The sequence below is a fragment of the Notolabrus celidotus genome, chromosome 21 (genome assembly GCF_009762535.1).
Source record: "Notolabrus celidotus isolate fNotCel1 chromosome 21, fNotCel1.pri, whole genome shotgun sequence".
Lineage (NCBI taxonomy): Eukaryota > Metazoa > Chordata > Actinopteri > Labriformes > Labridae > Notolabrus > Notolabrus celidotus.
Genome location: NC_048292.1, coordinates 4,994,552 through 5,009,945, shown reverse-complemented (window position 1 = coordinate 5,009,945; position 15,394 = coordinate 4,994,552). Strand labels below are relative to the sequence as shown.

General features: G+C 41.7%; 1 protein-coding gene across 1 annotated transcript in view; it reads left to right on the top strand.

The window, feature by feature from the left end:
- dcn (decorin) overlaps positions 1-15,394 on the top strand; it is a 32,072-nt gene that overhangs the window by 12,908 nt on the left and 3,770 nt on the right. Inside the window, exons 3-6 of the mRNA XM_034673950.1 lie at positions 7,423-7,535; positions 9,797-10,010; positions 13,817-13,930; positions 14,273-14,366. Coding sequence (XP_034529841.1) covers positions 7,423-7,535; positions 9,797-10,010; positions 13,817-13,930; positions 14,273-14,366 — 535 coding nt within the window. The remainder of the gene's footprint in view (positions 1-7,422; positions 7,536-9,796; positions 10,011-13,816; positions 13,931-14,272; positions 14,367-15,394) is intronic.

Genomic DNA, 15,394 nt, shown 5'->3' with positions numbered 1-15,394 from the left:
TTAGACAACAAATACATACAATGCTTTAAAAAAAGTAAGTTTCTCAATGGAGAAGCTTAAAGGTAAAGCTTAAAGGTAAAGCTTTCGGACGCAGCGTGTATCCATGCTCAAGCAGCGCAAGAACACCGGTCTGCGAGGTGCATCCTAAAATAGTGCCAAAACAAAAGGGGGTTTCTGATGGCAAACTGAATAGCTCCAATTTTTTCTACTGGTGCATGCATTTGCACCGTGATGAGTGCCTTGACCATATTTTCTTAACTTCAGTGAAATCACGCAAAATAGGTGTCCCCGTCTGCAGAGAATTGTAGCCTAGCTTACCTGCCGGTCATCCTGGAATTTTCTCCTTAAAGGGGAAGAGCTCACTGGCACTCATTGTGGCTAGCAGGAGCAATAGTGTAATGTAACTCATACGACCCCATTTCAAAAAAACTGAAATATCCCTTTAAGTCCAAATCATGGTGATGCATTTAAATTTAGTAAAAGGTAACAAATCAACTAAGACGTTGTGGCTTTGAATGTTTTAAACTCACTTCCCTTTATTAATATTTATGAACAGGATAAAAGAACAACGTCGTCCTGTCTGGCTTGTGTTTTTTTTTAGTATTTTTCATCAGAATAATGAGAGCTGGAGCTCAGCTGGTTGTTTTCTTGATTTATTACTTTGCCTGAGGAATGGAATAAAGATGTATGTCCCACTTATGAGGGCCCAAACTTTGTGTTTTGGACGAGTCAGACACAACAAGCATGAAGAGTCAATTTCACAAAGACAGAAAACCAAGAGAGGCAGCGAATACATCTTTGGAAAGCTGTAAAAAAAAATAATCAGTCATCTATTCATCATTTTATTCAAATATGCATGATTTAAATTAAGAGATTCAAGCTAGATGGACCAAGCTTCCTGTTCTCATCCATCTTCTTCCTTCATCGTCTTAAAACCGAGCTCACTATAAAGGATCAGGAGCTGAGGTCAGCCGGGTGTCTGTCTGCAGCCGGTTTAATCTCCTTTTATTGTCTGAATGACAGGACTGGTTTTTAAAGCAGACACAGTCACCAACTTTACAAGCTCAGCTGTCTCCATCGTCCACCCAAACCCACAGGGTCAGTCACAGAGTGCAGCGTGTTGTGAAATCCTCTTGAGAACATGACAGCACTGCTGATATCTTAAAGGCTTACAGATGTTGTGAGTCCTGTCTCACTTCCTGTAACAATTACAATCTGGTTAAATTGTTACCCTGCCTATAAGAAAGTCCTGAACATGTTCCAGTTTAAACAATCCGACATGCTCCAGAGCTCGTCTCTCAGTGTAAAGAAACAAGACTGAAAACAATCACTGCGTTGGTTTTTTAATTCAGCACAGTCACAACAGTTTACTCAGTTGTCATCCTTGTTGTTTGGAGCGTATCCACTCTGTTTGTCTAATCTGATGTATAGCATACACAACAGCTTGAGTCATCTCGCTCAATTCACTGCAGAAAATCCCCCGACCTCATTTATTCTTGTTTATTACATAAAAGTGCTTCACTGCGCACTTTGGTTTGATAGCTTCTTGGCTCGGCCGTTGTTTGGAAAGAACAAACTTCACGGAGACACATGAAGGGGAATGAAATAAAAAGTGGAGCGGGCAGACATAACGGGGTCAAACCAATTTTTGGTTTTGTAAGTTAAAAGGAGGGCCAGGGCTGTGACGGTGAAATGGAAAAGAGGTTTACAGACCCAGATAGGCAGGTGGCTCGACGGTGAGAGTGAAGGCCTGCTGGAGAGAGTGATGTTCAGGGGAAAGGATGGTTCCATTACATCACTCAGTCCCTCCAGCCGGGGCTTCACCAAAGGGGGAGCAGCTCCGTGGCTGAAGCAGAAGTGTTGGCCTCCAGCCTCCATCTGTTCTCCAGACCTGCTGGAATACGTACAAACACACACTCACATATTAGGACACACGGGTTCAAACTTTTACACACACATCTGCGCAAGAAAGGATAGTCTGCTAACCGTCCAAAAGCACGACTAAGATTTGTAGGTTTTTACAACTCCTCTTTCTGCTCACAGAGTGACTTTAAGGAGCAAAAGTTTAACCTGACATACAAATAGATTAGAATAACATATACCAAGATGAAGGATGGGTAAGGGCCTGTGTCCACTAACAGCAGTATTTGCACTAGCAGCACTAAAGGCTGATTTATACTTCTGCGTTGAATCAACGGCGTACCCTACGCCAGGGGTCCGCGTAGCTCTCGTACCTACGCCGAGGCCTGCACACGTAGCTGACGTGCACCTCCTCCAAAATGTAACTCCCCTTAGAGCCGACGCGGACCTCAAGCTCTGTGATTGGTCCGCTCGGCGGCTTTGTATTTCCCGCATTTACAACACTTCCGGGATCTCGGACATCGGCCGCACATTCATCTCCTTCTCTCTATTCTTCATGTAATCATGTCTGTATGATAAACAGCAACATGTATCAGCTGTAGATTAACAGAACACGCTCTGAATCGCTGTGGAAAAGTAAACAGAGATCGTAGCGGGGCAGGAAGCAGGCGACCGGCTATCAGAGAGACCGCACTGCCCTCTAGTGTTTCGGCGGAGAATTGCTGCGCGACACGGACACACCGACGCACAAATACGTGGGGCTCAAGTCCGCGTCAGCCCCTGCTGCGTAGGGGAGACGCAGAAGTATAAATCAGCCTTAAGGCTTGATTTTAGAGCACTTCTAACCAGCAACTCACTTCTGCTGGGTTGCAAAAGTTGTCCAGCGGCACCTCTGCTCCTGTGAGTAGCGGCCTTTATGTTGTGGGTCAAATTGTCCCTTTTTAAAGTTTAAGAATCTACAAAAAATTTTTTTTTTTTTTTTTTTCGTTATGAAACATCTTTGCTTGGATTAATAGGTGAAATCGACATATAAAATCAAAATGGTTCATTTCACATTTTAGGCAATATATGCCTTCCAAACCAGCTTAAGACAGCATTAAAACCTGGGCAGCATGTGACAGAAGAGGTCTCATGTTAATTTATCATCACTTCATAAAAAATAATAATTCAAAATTCAAAACAAAATCTATGTCATGTGAAACTATTGTATTTATATTTAGGTCTTTCAAATGTACATTTAAAATAGTTTTCACAAGAATTTAAGAGTTATCCTCATTGAACCATGATCTGTGAGAATTAAAGAACACCATTGCACTAAATATTGATTTAAATGGTTAGTAATGGAGTTAATAATGAGATTTGTTTATTGGGATTTTTTGGGGGTTCGGACACTTTTGGATCATTAAACGTGCCCCGGGTCAAATTGACCCAGGAACATTATTGCTGTCCCTAAGAAACGAACATAACAGGAGGGTTAAAATACTCTGTATGCATTGTATGCTGTTTGCTTTTTTTAATGCAGTTTTGCAAAAAAAACAATGAATATAAATTCTGTCCTATCATTAGCCGCAACTATAGACCAAAAAATAGCACCCTAAAATAAAAAAAAGCAGTAAGTTTCTCCTTAATGCTGTCCCTTGCCATTGTTTTCAACAAAGTTAAACACTTAAAGTCCCGCCCTCCTTGATTTTGATTGGTCGTTGAGGGAAAAGTGACGTTGACAAGTGCAGCAGTGTTCCTAAAGTTTAACTATTTCAAAAAACACAAAGACCATAAACATCTGATGTTGAGGATGTTTTCGTGCACTGACCTTCATTAGTATACGCCATCAGTGGACATAGGCCCTAACTCACTCCTTCAGTTACACAACAGCCTGTGTTTAAAATCTACCTCACGTCAAACTCAGCAGCTTTTCTCACTCACATGTTTCCTCCTCTAAACAGTGATTGATTTGTGCCTGGTTCGCGTGCAACCAACAACAACTCCTGAATGACCCCTGAAAACACGAACCAACACAAAATGTTGCCATGATGCAATCAGGCCCTCGCCGTTCATCTGGAGAGGTTTTATATAAACACTGTAATCAATGTTTGTAAATGCTGATAATAAGTCCGACTCAAAGTAATCACACTCCTGATATTTTAAAGGTCTTTTCATTACGTGCCAAGTGGCTACTAGCTAGAAAGTGAGATGTTGGCTTCGTATGATGGGTTGTTTTCTGGGGGAGTTGTCGTGCTGTGGTGAAATTTGCAGATATATTTCACCTAATGTGTCAGAAAAATGGTTTTATGCAAGTTTTTCACTCAGTTTTATCAGTTTCCTGAGTCAAAACTGGAGAAATGATCGGTGCTGTTTTAGATTTCAGCAAACCAGCTGCAAATCTTCACTGTAAAAACTAAACAAATCACCATAAAATGCCCAAAATATCAATTTCTTTAGCAACATGGGGTTATATTTATTGATATGTTGATTATCTTCTTGCTGCAGGGAAATCAGAGGAAGTTTAATTTGCATAACTCCATAAAATTAAATGAATAAGCCTTATATATCGATATAGAAAGGCACCCATTATGCACTTTTTCCTTTAATGTCTCTGGGGTTTTATGTACTCTTTGCACACCTTTAAAAATGGCAGCTTCCCTAAAGTCAGGGTTCCACCAGGTTGAAAAAGCCCGCTCCCCACTCAGACATCAAAGGTCCAGAGAGTCTGACTCTTGGTGTCAAACAATTACCAAAGAATGTGTGTGTTAGTATGGAGACATCCAGCGCGGTGCTGTAATGATGGAGGCGACCACAAACAGCTGTGATGGTTTGTGGGTCATCCACTGCCGAGTTGGAAAAAGCTGACAGGAAAGCAAACAGAGCTCGAAGTAATGTTTGGGTGAGCTGAACAGAAGTCGTCACTAACGCTCAGGACTAAACGTACACGCAGGACCCCGAGCGGATGCTTCTGTCTTAAACAGTTTACTCCACACCTCTCCCTCTGGATGTAAACGTCAGATTGTGATCATCCAAGCGGTCGCTTCCAGCTGGTCTTTGGCTACAGGAGACATTTTCAGTCCCTCCAGCTGACGTGGTGGTGCGATAAAGTCCGAGCACAAGGACTCAGCGTTAGCTCAGTGTCCAGGTATGCAGCCGCTCACAGTCTCCAAAGGAAATTTGTTTTAAGGTCCATTTCCACCACGTGTGCTTGGTCGCACATCAGAGAGAGTTATTCGGTCCCTTTGGAATGCCACCATGAAAATCGCTCTGCACCCTATCATTGAGACTTTGTTACTGTGAGGGAAGCCGCTGTATAATCTGTTCCTTCTTCTCCTCAACCAGGTTTGATCCTCAGTCTGTTCTGGAAAGCTTGAATTCCCTCCTTTCTTTTATTTCACCAAAAGGTTTGACACCAAAAAACTCAGTTGATGTGCCGAGTTAGGTTTGTTTTGGTGACTTTTACAGGCTCTGAGCTTTAGCTACAAAACCAAAGAAACCCACAAATTTCATTGAAGTTTAGTGATTGAGTTCCTGAACATTCATCGATACACAGGAACATGTGGCCAACTTTATCCAGTGGACTTCTTGAAGCTGATGAAACAAACCATGGACAAAAACAGAAATACAGAAATATCCTGAAGTGAAAACACCAAAACAATCACCTTAGATGGAAAAACTTGGGATTTCAGTAACAAATAAATAAGATAATGTATGGTGAACAGGTGGTTATGCCTTAGAATGAAGAGAAGGGGTATTTATGAAGGGGGCTAGTTGCATCTGTTTACCATACATTAACCAGCAGCTACCAAGACATTAACAAGTTGACTCAAAATATCAATTTAAAGATGATTTTATTGATTTGAAAATCAGGAAACTCACATTAAAGTAACATTTCCATTGAAGGTAACATTAAGGTTGGGGCGGCAGTAGCTCAGTCAATAAGGTCTTGACTTGGCAACTGGAGGGTCGTCGGTTCCGAGTCCCAGCATGGACGAAGTCTGGCAAGTGAACTGGTGGCTGGAGAGGTGCTGGTTCACTTGCCTTGAGCAAGGCACCAAACCCCCAACTGCTTGGGGTGCGCTGGTTGATGGCAGCATCCTCACTCTGACATCTCTCCCTAAGTGCATGTCCACTGCATGTTTGTGCATAAAATTGCATGTATATACACCAAACTGTGTGTGTAGCATGACAAAAAATATATATAACACGAGTGGAAAAATTGAATTCCCCCCTGGGGATTAATATAGTATTTTTCTTCTTTCTTAGACGAGGTGAGCAGGACTTCTGCAGGAATATTGATGTTGTCATTTTTGTCCTCATTCAGCTCTCCTTCTCAGAACTTGGACGTTCCTTTAAAACATAAATGAGACAGATGTCTCAACTTTGAACATTGTTGCTGTTATCTCTACCTCTTCTGGTTTCAGTACCTTTGTAGAGCTCAGCAGCTTAGAGATGCTGTCAGCAGTAGCTCCTCAGGCTGCTCTCACATCTGTGCCCACTAACTGTTATTATTCCCCCACTCTCAATTTCAGCCTGAGACCACAGTAGTGTTTATCACCACAGTGTCAACAGGCTGAGGGGGAATGTGACAGACTACTTTCTGTGGATTGAACTAATTTGCGTGTGATCAGGCTGTTCCTGGTGTTGTTGAGAATTCTATTCTGCTATTCAGCTTTGATCAATCAGAAGCATCCCATTCTATTCTGCTTTGATTTGTTCCTTTCCACACTGTTCTAATAATAATACTAATAATAAAGTTTATTTCTGGTCTTACCACAGTGTCAACAGTGGTAAGTCTGTGGATTGATTTGATATGACCTGTAATCAGGTAGTTCTTGGTGTCTCTTTTGCTGTCTAGGATTTATCAGTGTTCTTTTTTTTCTTTAAGGTATATTTTTGAGCTTTTTTCGCCTTTATTGATAGGACAGTTGAAGAGAGACAGGAAATGTGGGGAGTAGAGAGTGGGGGAAGACATGCATTAAATGGTCGACCAGCCGGGAGTCGAACCGGCGACTTCTGCGATGAGGACTATAGCCTCTATACGTGGGACGCTTAGACCGCTAGGCCACCAGTGCTCCAATTAATCAGTGTTCTATTTGGCTTTGTTCAAATCCAAAAATTCCATTGTATTCTCTTGGATCTGTTCCATTCTGTTGGTTTTACCACAGTGTCAACAGGCAGAGGCAGAATGTGATGGATGTGGATTGATTTGATATGACGTGTGTGATCAGGTTGTTCCTGCCATCAATCACAGTTGCTCTTGAGTTGTGACCAATCTGAATCAAGTATTTAACACAGCTGAGTCATATGAGTAAATATTTCCAGGCTCTCTGACAGCTCCTCGGGTCTTTGGATCCTCTGTTTGCAGAACTTTTGATGGAATGTGTCACAGAAAAAAAAACCTCACGAAGATGAATAGGTTTCCATTCTGTATCCATTTCCTGTTGAGGTTGGAGTGTGGTTAACCTCTCCTCACCACCTCACCTCAAACTCAAGTTCCCATGACCTGTCATCCTGATGGATTCCCTGCATGCGCCTGCCTCCAACCCTCCTGATTAAACCCTGTCTCCTTCACAAAAGGTCTGAAGGCAGTTCCTGGGGACATCCCAGACGACACCACTCTGCTGGACCTGCAGAACAACAAGATCACTGAGATCAAGGAGAACGACTTCAAGAACCTGAAGGGACTTCATGTAAGAGTCATTTTCCCTCCATCTGTGTGTTATTATTAATGTTATGCAATGTGTGTTATGTAACTGTAATTCCAACTCTCCTGCAACATGAGCTTTCAGACACAAATGTGCACCAAACTTTAAGCGGTTGCTGAGGAACGAATCACTAAGAACTTCATTATTAACAGATATAGTCGAGGAAAACTCCACAGACATGCAACAGATGCCAAAAAGGACATTTTAAAACATGAACCTCTCCTCACCTCAAACATAAACAACATCCTGCACCATATATTCACCTATAATCGCCTCTTCCTTCAACCTTAACAATCAATCTGCACTCACCAGGTGCATGGAAACTATTCACCTCAAGGCCTGAACACCCTCACGCCTGCAAACTACCCTTTTTTCACTTGCAATAAATACCTTAGTCTGACAGCCGGAGCGGTTTCCACTGTAAGGTATCTGACCTCTCCAGGGAGCGATCCACATACCTCACATTGCCGTCCGTCTGCTTCCATAAGGGTGGAACAGCAGGAGTGAGATTCCTCTAAAAATGCACCAGTGTGGCCTTAAACTTGGCTCCGCAGCCAACATCTGCCCAACCTAAAATGTCTTGTTTTTGTAGATTCTCATCTGGAAAGTACAGATTATTTATGTCAGGTGGGGTTTTTGTGGCGTGGATGCCATGTGGGTGTGGGTGGAAGAAAAAAAGAGAAGGTGTGTCAGATGAGGTTCAGATTCCATAATAATAGAAAAATCAAAACAGTGATGTGACTTGAACAAAAAAGAAACTGTTTTGCTCAACTTTAAAGAAAACATTAAACCCAGGGCTGAAAATGTGAAGCCAGAAAGTTCAGTTCCAACACAGAGTCAGGGTCCATAGAGGCCCCGTGTTTAAATGCCAACTTTACTGAACAATGAAAATATTTACAGCCTTTGGTCAACAGTGTTTTTGTGCTACTTATATATATACATATCTTGATGAGGAAACACTGGAGGAAATATATGTTAAAACTCAACACAGGAAATTAAACTCACCAAAATAAAATCCATTTCTAAGATAATAAAACACAAAAATATTAAACCATTAAAAGAAAATAAGATGCTACACTTAAAATAAATACACAAATAAAGAAAATAGAATAAAAGTGACAAAATTTTGAACTAGATAATAAATCAATCAATAAATAAATGAACAAATAAAACTGTTAAGAATAAATACTCTACTCTAATTACAACATTTCTCAGGACTGTGTGGGCTTAGCAGCTAGCATCTGGATTGACATGTCAAGTGGGTTCACAGCCTGCATGTTTGAGCCGTTTGACCCCAAATCTTAAGACAAAAAACTCCAGAATCTGAATATTATTTATTTGAAATGGTCTCTGAGTGCTGACTTACAATACATATATAGTTTATCACTTTTATCACTACTTAGTCTCCACGTTTGGGGCATTAGGAACATGTGATGCCCAGAGCAGAGGAGGCAGACGTGCAGGAAGGCAGAGCACGGCGGTACCAGGGGTCCAAGACCACGCTTTTAGCTGTTTGGGGAAAGTTAGTGTAGTGGCGTTTCCTCCGGATACCAAAGCCACGAAAAAGCTGCGGACACGTCAACTTGATTTCCAACACAAATGACAATTAAAGATGGTATAACAATGTCAAAGTCAAATGGTAGAAAAACGGTATGCTCTCACACCTGGCACAGCTCTCTGTCTCACTCACACACTGCATGTGACAAGTGAGTCAATCATTAACTACCAAGGGAGCTATCCAATCACATTAACCCCTTCTGCACAAAACATGAATATAACAATATATTTTCAAACAAGTTAAAGTTACACATTCTGGCTCTTACAGTTAGTGAACCAGTCCTAGGGAAATGAGCAGAGCATATGCAGGAATGCTTTAGCCACTCGGCTGCGGCTCAGCTAAACTGCACCCCAATGTTTCCCCAAATCCACTGCAGTTGGGAAACAGACGAATGACAACAAGCTGTCATCTTCATCGGTGGATGTTCATGTGACTATAAGTATTATAGTTAGAAAGTTTGTTGATTTGGGTTACCAGAGGCTTTAAAGTCTAACATCATCAGGACTGTTTCAATGTTGGCTCCAGAAACCAACATGGCGGCTTTGAAAGGGAAGTCGCCAGACCAACAAACAAGCGGGTGACGTCATGTCGGTTCAGATTTTGACCTCATTAACAATCATGAAATGTGATAACAGCTCTGATGTGTGAATTAAAAGTGAAGTCTAAACACTTGCGTCTCATCCTCCAGGCTCTCATCTTGGTGAACAACAAAATCACCATCATCCATGCCAAGGCCCTCAGCCCCCTGACCAAGCTGCAGCGCCTCTACCTGTCCAAGAACATGCTTAAAGACGTGCCCGCCAACATGCCCAAGAGCCTGCAGGAGCTCCGCATCCACGAGAACGAGATCACCAAGATCAAGAAGGCGTCCTTCCAGGGCATGTCCCACATGATCGTCATGGGTAAGAGGAGAGTTTAACAGCTTGACGCTGAGTGGCGCTTTATGTTTAGATGTGGAGAAAGGTTCTGATTCAGCAGCAATGGTGAAATCATTTAAACACCACATTTAAAAACTGTACTTTTATTTTCTTAGAGTAACAGTCCTAAGATTGATTTATGTGCACATGAGGTCAAAATTATTAGCCCCCCAGGAATTCTGAAACATTTTCCTTAAATTTTGCCCAATGTTTGAATCATTGATAAAACTTGATATAAGCAATCATTCACCAGTGTTCTTTAGTAGCTTTGGTACATTTTGGAATGTAAAATACATTTTTAGGATAACTTTATATCAAATATAGTGAAAAATGGGGTGGTTAAAATTATTAGCCCCCCTGTGAATTTTTACTTTTAAAACACACCTGAGCAGTCAGTTTGTGTTACGGCTTGAGCAAAGGACTAGGACCCAAATGCAGAGTACAGGGAAACAGTATTTATTAAGCAAAAACCAAGGTTCAACAAAAAGCACCTTGCGGGTAAAAACAACTGAGAAAAAGTACAAAACTAGGAGTAACACAAAATCACCCAAAAGGGGAAAAAGGTTCTATCAAAAACTCACAAACAAAAACTAGGAATCAATCCTCTGGAAACAACTCGAGATAAGTAAACAGAAAAGCGTGGCTTGAATCTCCTCAGGAGCACGGCTACAACGGGACATGGAGCATGCAGCTAGAGGAATAATCTGGCACTAGAGGAGTGTTTGGTGGTGGCTTAAGAAGCCAGTGCTGATGAGCAGATCAGGGACAGGTGTGCCTGATGAGCCTCACTGCTGAGGAGACCGGCCCCGCCCCTACCCATGCAACCTGCAGGCAGAGAGAGAGAGGGTTAGGGCAAATCACACAACAAATCAGGACCATAACAGTTTGTTTCCTAACAACACCTGAGCATCCAAACAGCATTGAGATTTACTTCAGGGACTCCAAACAGGGCACTTGAACACGTTATTGAGAGAGACTACTCTTACTCACCATGCCAAAGACAATGGAAATCAGTCTTGAGCTCAGAAAGAAGATAATGGAGGCTCATAATAAGGGGGAAGGCTATACGGTCATGTCCAGGCGTTTTACAGTGTCTGGAGTAGCTGTACGTTGCATCATTGCAAAGTACAAGGAGACAAACTCTTGGAAACAAACCTAGGCGTGATAGAAAACCACAAGATTTCAAGAACTTAGGAGAGGTAAGTAGTCGAAGATGTCAGCAAGAAGCCCCGGACATCTGCCAAGGTGATTGTTGCTGACCTGACCTCCATTGGAGTTGATGTTTGAAGGAGCACAGTTGTGAGGGATCTTCATCGTAGTGGGCTTCAGGACCATCGTCCCAGAAGAACCCCTTTACTCAAAGAGCGGCACAGGTTCGCCCGTAAACATTTAGAAGGTAAAGATGAGTTTTGGAAGTCCATCCTTTGGTCTGATGGAACTTTTTGGGCATATGGATGTTGTTCATGTTTGGCCAAGAAAGGGAGAGTCCTTCAACCCTTAGAACACAGTCCTCAGAATTAAACATGGTGGAGGGAGCATCTTACTGTGGGGCTGTTTTGCAGCCTCAGGCACAGGGAGCCTTGTTCTGGTGAAAAAAGAAAGTTATGTTGACATTTTAAGGGATAATGTGAAGAACTCTGCTCTTAGTCTAGGCTTTGGTCGGCGCTGGGTCTTCCAGCAAGACAATGATCCAAAGCTTACGTCAAAATTGGTCAAACAGTTCTTAAAGGTGACATATCATGCAAAATCGACTTTTTAATGGTTCTCTACCTGAAATATGTTTCCCTGGCATGTCTACAAACCCCCCGAGAATGAAAAAAATCCATTCTGCTCCTGTTCTGATTTCTCCACCTTTCTGTAAATGTGTGCTGAAACGAGCCGTTTCAGACTTCCGTGTTTTTGTTACGTCACAACAATATCCGGTCTGTCACGGAGTCAGAGCTCGGAGCTTGTTCAGCCCATAGACTGTATAAAATACAACTCAACCCCTCCTCCGTTTTTCATTCCCTGCACACACGTGTGCTAACAAGGAGCTTAGGAGGGAGGCATGCTAGTTGTAGGCTGTCTTAATAAACACAAAGGTCGGTTTTACTCCCCACGTCTGCAGATTTGAAGATCTAGTGGATGATTTTTATTTGTCATGGATAAGTGCTAGTGCTAGTTAGCATAGCCACATAGCTACATGTTCGTAGCTGTGTACCAAGACACACGTCGACATACTGATAAATAAAACAACAAGAAACACTAAATCTGTGACCAATCCTTCAGAAAGGTCCTGCTGCAGGCGCCTCTCCGTCAGGATCAGATTCTGGATCAGATTCAGAGGGTTGAAGTAACGTGATCTCTGAGCAGCCGTGTATATTCAGCCAACATGTAAACATTAGATCAACGTGCTGGACAGCCGAGGCACATCCACTTCCTGAGGGGGCGTGGTCAGAGGGAAAACAGAGTGTTCTGAGGAGGACTGAAGAAGAGGGCTTTTCAGGCATGCCAAAATCTGATTTCAAAGTGTTTTTTTGAACATAAACTTTAAAGACGTTGTGGGGGACCTCTTAGATCAATATATATTGATGAAAAAAGCATGATATGTCACCTTTAAAAGGACACCAAAACCAAGTTCCTGGAGTGGCCCGTACAGAGCCCAGATCTAAATCCTGTGAAGAATCTGTGGCGGGTGCTCAAAGTGAATGTCCATGCTCAGAAACCATGTATTTTGGACCAGCTGGAACAATTTGCATTGGAAAAATGGGCCAAAATCCCTCCAGAGACATGTGCCAACCTTGTAAAGAACTATTTGAAGAGGTTGTTGTCAGGCGTGGCTCAGAACGGGCGCACTATTGACTACTAATGGCCAGGGGGGCTAATAATTTTGGACATACCATTTTTACCTTTTCTTGTTTCAATTCATTGCATCAATAAAATATCCAAATCAAACATAGTGAATATTTGTCTTTGTTATTTTGGAAACACATAAACTATAAACACTTGTTTTTAATGGTCATTTTCATGGAGAAATCAAGGGTTTTATCTGATTTTACAAGGGGGGCTAATAATTTTGACCTCAACTGTATTTCCTTCATGTCTGCCAATGTGAGAGGCAACCGATGCATCCAACCCAGTGGTGAAAGTGTTTACAGTGAGACCTGAGGCAGGTTGTGTGTTTGCAAACAGTGGATCTGTCCAGGTCGTTTTATTTATTGTTACTTAGTCGGTAGTTAATCGTGTGGGAATGCTGAACTTCATTGATTTTGTTTAGAAAGAAAAAGACACCAGAGGGGAAAATTTCCTTCATGGAATTTCACTGAGACACGATTCATACACAGGCCGCCGTCTGGAAGTGATCAGTTTGCTACGGGCTGCGGCGGCGGCCTGTGAATGCATGATTACACAGCATATGTTTCGTTCAGTTTCCCACAGAAGAATCACAGATTATTTGTCCTTTCTCCTCCTTTCCCCCTCGTCTTGCTACCCTTGCAACTTTGAGAACTCATCTCAGACTTGTTAAACCCAAAACATGTCGTCTGTCGTTGCTCAACACGAAGCTCAAAGTGTGGATTCAATCACTTAAAATATATCAGAGTTACAGTTCTAATCCGTGACAAATCAGGGAATCTGGCGTGGACAAAGGCTGCATTGCAAACATAAGCTGTTCTCTTGCCCAAGACTTTGTTTACTGATGAGTCAGCTCGATGTTCCAGTAAAACACCAGGACAGGAATTAACCCAAGATTCATTACTGCTGTTCTCCCGCTCCTCCTGCGCACTCACTTGTTTATTCATTTCATTTCTCAGAGCTCGGGTCCAACCCTCTGAAGAGCGCGGGCGTTGAAGGCGGAGCTTTCGCTGACCTGAAGAGAGTCTCTTACATTCGTATTGCAGATACGAGCATCACAGAGATCCCTAAAGGTAAACTTTAAAACCTGCTTTCACTAACGAGTCTTGAATAAGGGGATTAAGACTAATCCAAGTTTCATCCAGTCAGACCAAAAACAGTAGTTTTCTATCTAAAGGATGCATGCTCGGATTAGAGTCTCAAAGAACACAGACGCAGCCCTGCATAGTGATTCCGGCCAATTTCAGGGTGGGAACACGTCTGGCAAAAAATGAGACGTGTAATAAAGGATTCTTTTGGATGTAATCGAGCTGAAATTTCATGTTGCAAATTGCCAACTGTCCATTTCTTAGTAAAAGCAGATTCCTAATTTCAGACATTTAGGTCGATTATGATGTTTTGTGGGTTTTTTTAAGGTCTGCCCAGCTCTCTCTCTGAGCTCCACCTGGATGGAAACAAGATCAGCAAAGTGACGGGTGGCAACCTCCAAGGCCTGAAGAACCTGGCTAAGTAATGAGAACATGATACTTTTAAAAATGATCACTGCAGGAAGCGAGACTGTAACTAAACAGCACCCTCTGTGGCTGAAATGGGAATTACAGTGCAGATGTATAATTTCCTTTAATTGCTCTGGTGTTTACTTGTTCTACATCACATAACCATGTTTATCTGAATGCTGCACACATGGATCGTTTCATTAACCCAGAGCTCTGGTGTCTGCAACTGATACAGTCCAAGTGTTGAATTTAGCATGCTCCCTCATGCTTAAAAGTTCAGTTATTTTTATTTGCCAAGGAATAATAGTCAAATTATTTCAACTCAAGTATGTCAGTCATACCAAATATCAATACGTATGATTAAATCCAAAGTTTTCCAGCATTATCTTGTAAGTTGTATCAGACAAACATCGCTAACTGAAGCTTTAAAATGAGGCTGCAGGGAAGTGGGACACAAATGCAGACTGGGAGGGGGATCTAAAAGTTACCCCAAAGGAATAATCAGTGATGTCTCATAGTGATTGAAAGGAAGAGAAGGAAAGAGGTGAGAATAGTATTAAGAAAAAACTAACAAGACAAAGTTAAGGCAAGAGAACTAAAGCACCAGAAAGTTAACTCAGGGAGACGCTCCTTTAGGAAACACAATGACGATCTAAGGAGCTTTATAATTTCCACTGAAGCTCTCAAAGGACATTAAATAGATAAATACATTTTATTTTCTCAGTTTTCTTGAGATAATGGAGCTATTTTTTCTTTAATTTTTTTGTTTATTTTATTTTAATTTGACTTTATTTAATTTTTTTGTTCAATCTTGATCTTTTTAGGGAGTCTTTTTAACATCTGACAAGGGACTAAGGATGTAAACTAGCCTTTTGGCTAATTCTAGCATATTTACAGAAGTGTTAATTAATATGCATGGTCCTTTTAAATGAAAAATACATTTAAAAAAATACAATTTTCTCGTGATAATGGGATCATTTATCTCATTGCATCCAGAGAATGAAGCTCATTTTTTTTCTATTTTTGATCCTCAACCTGTAA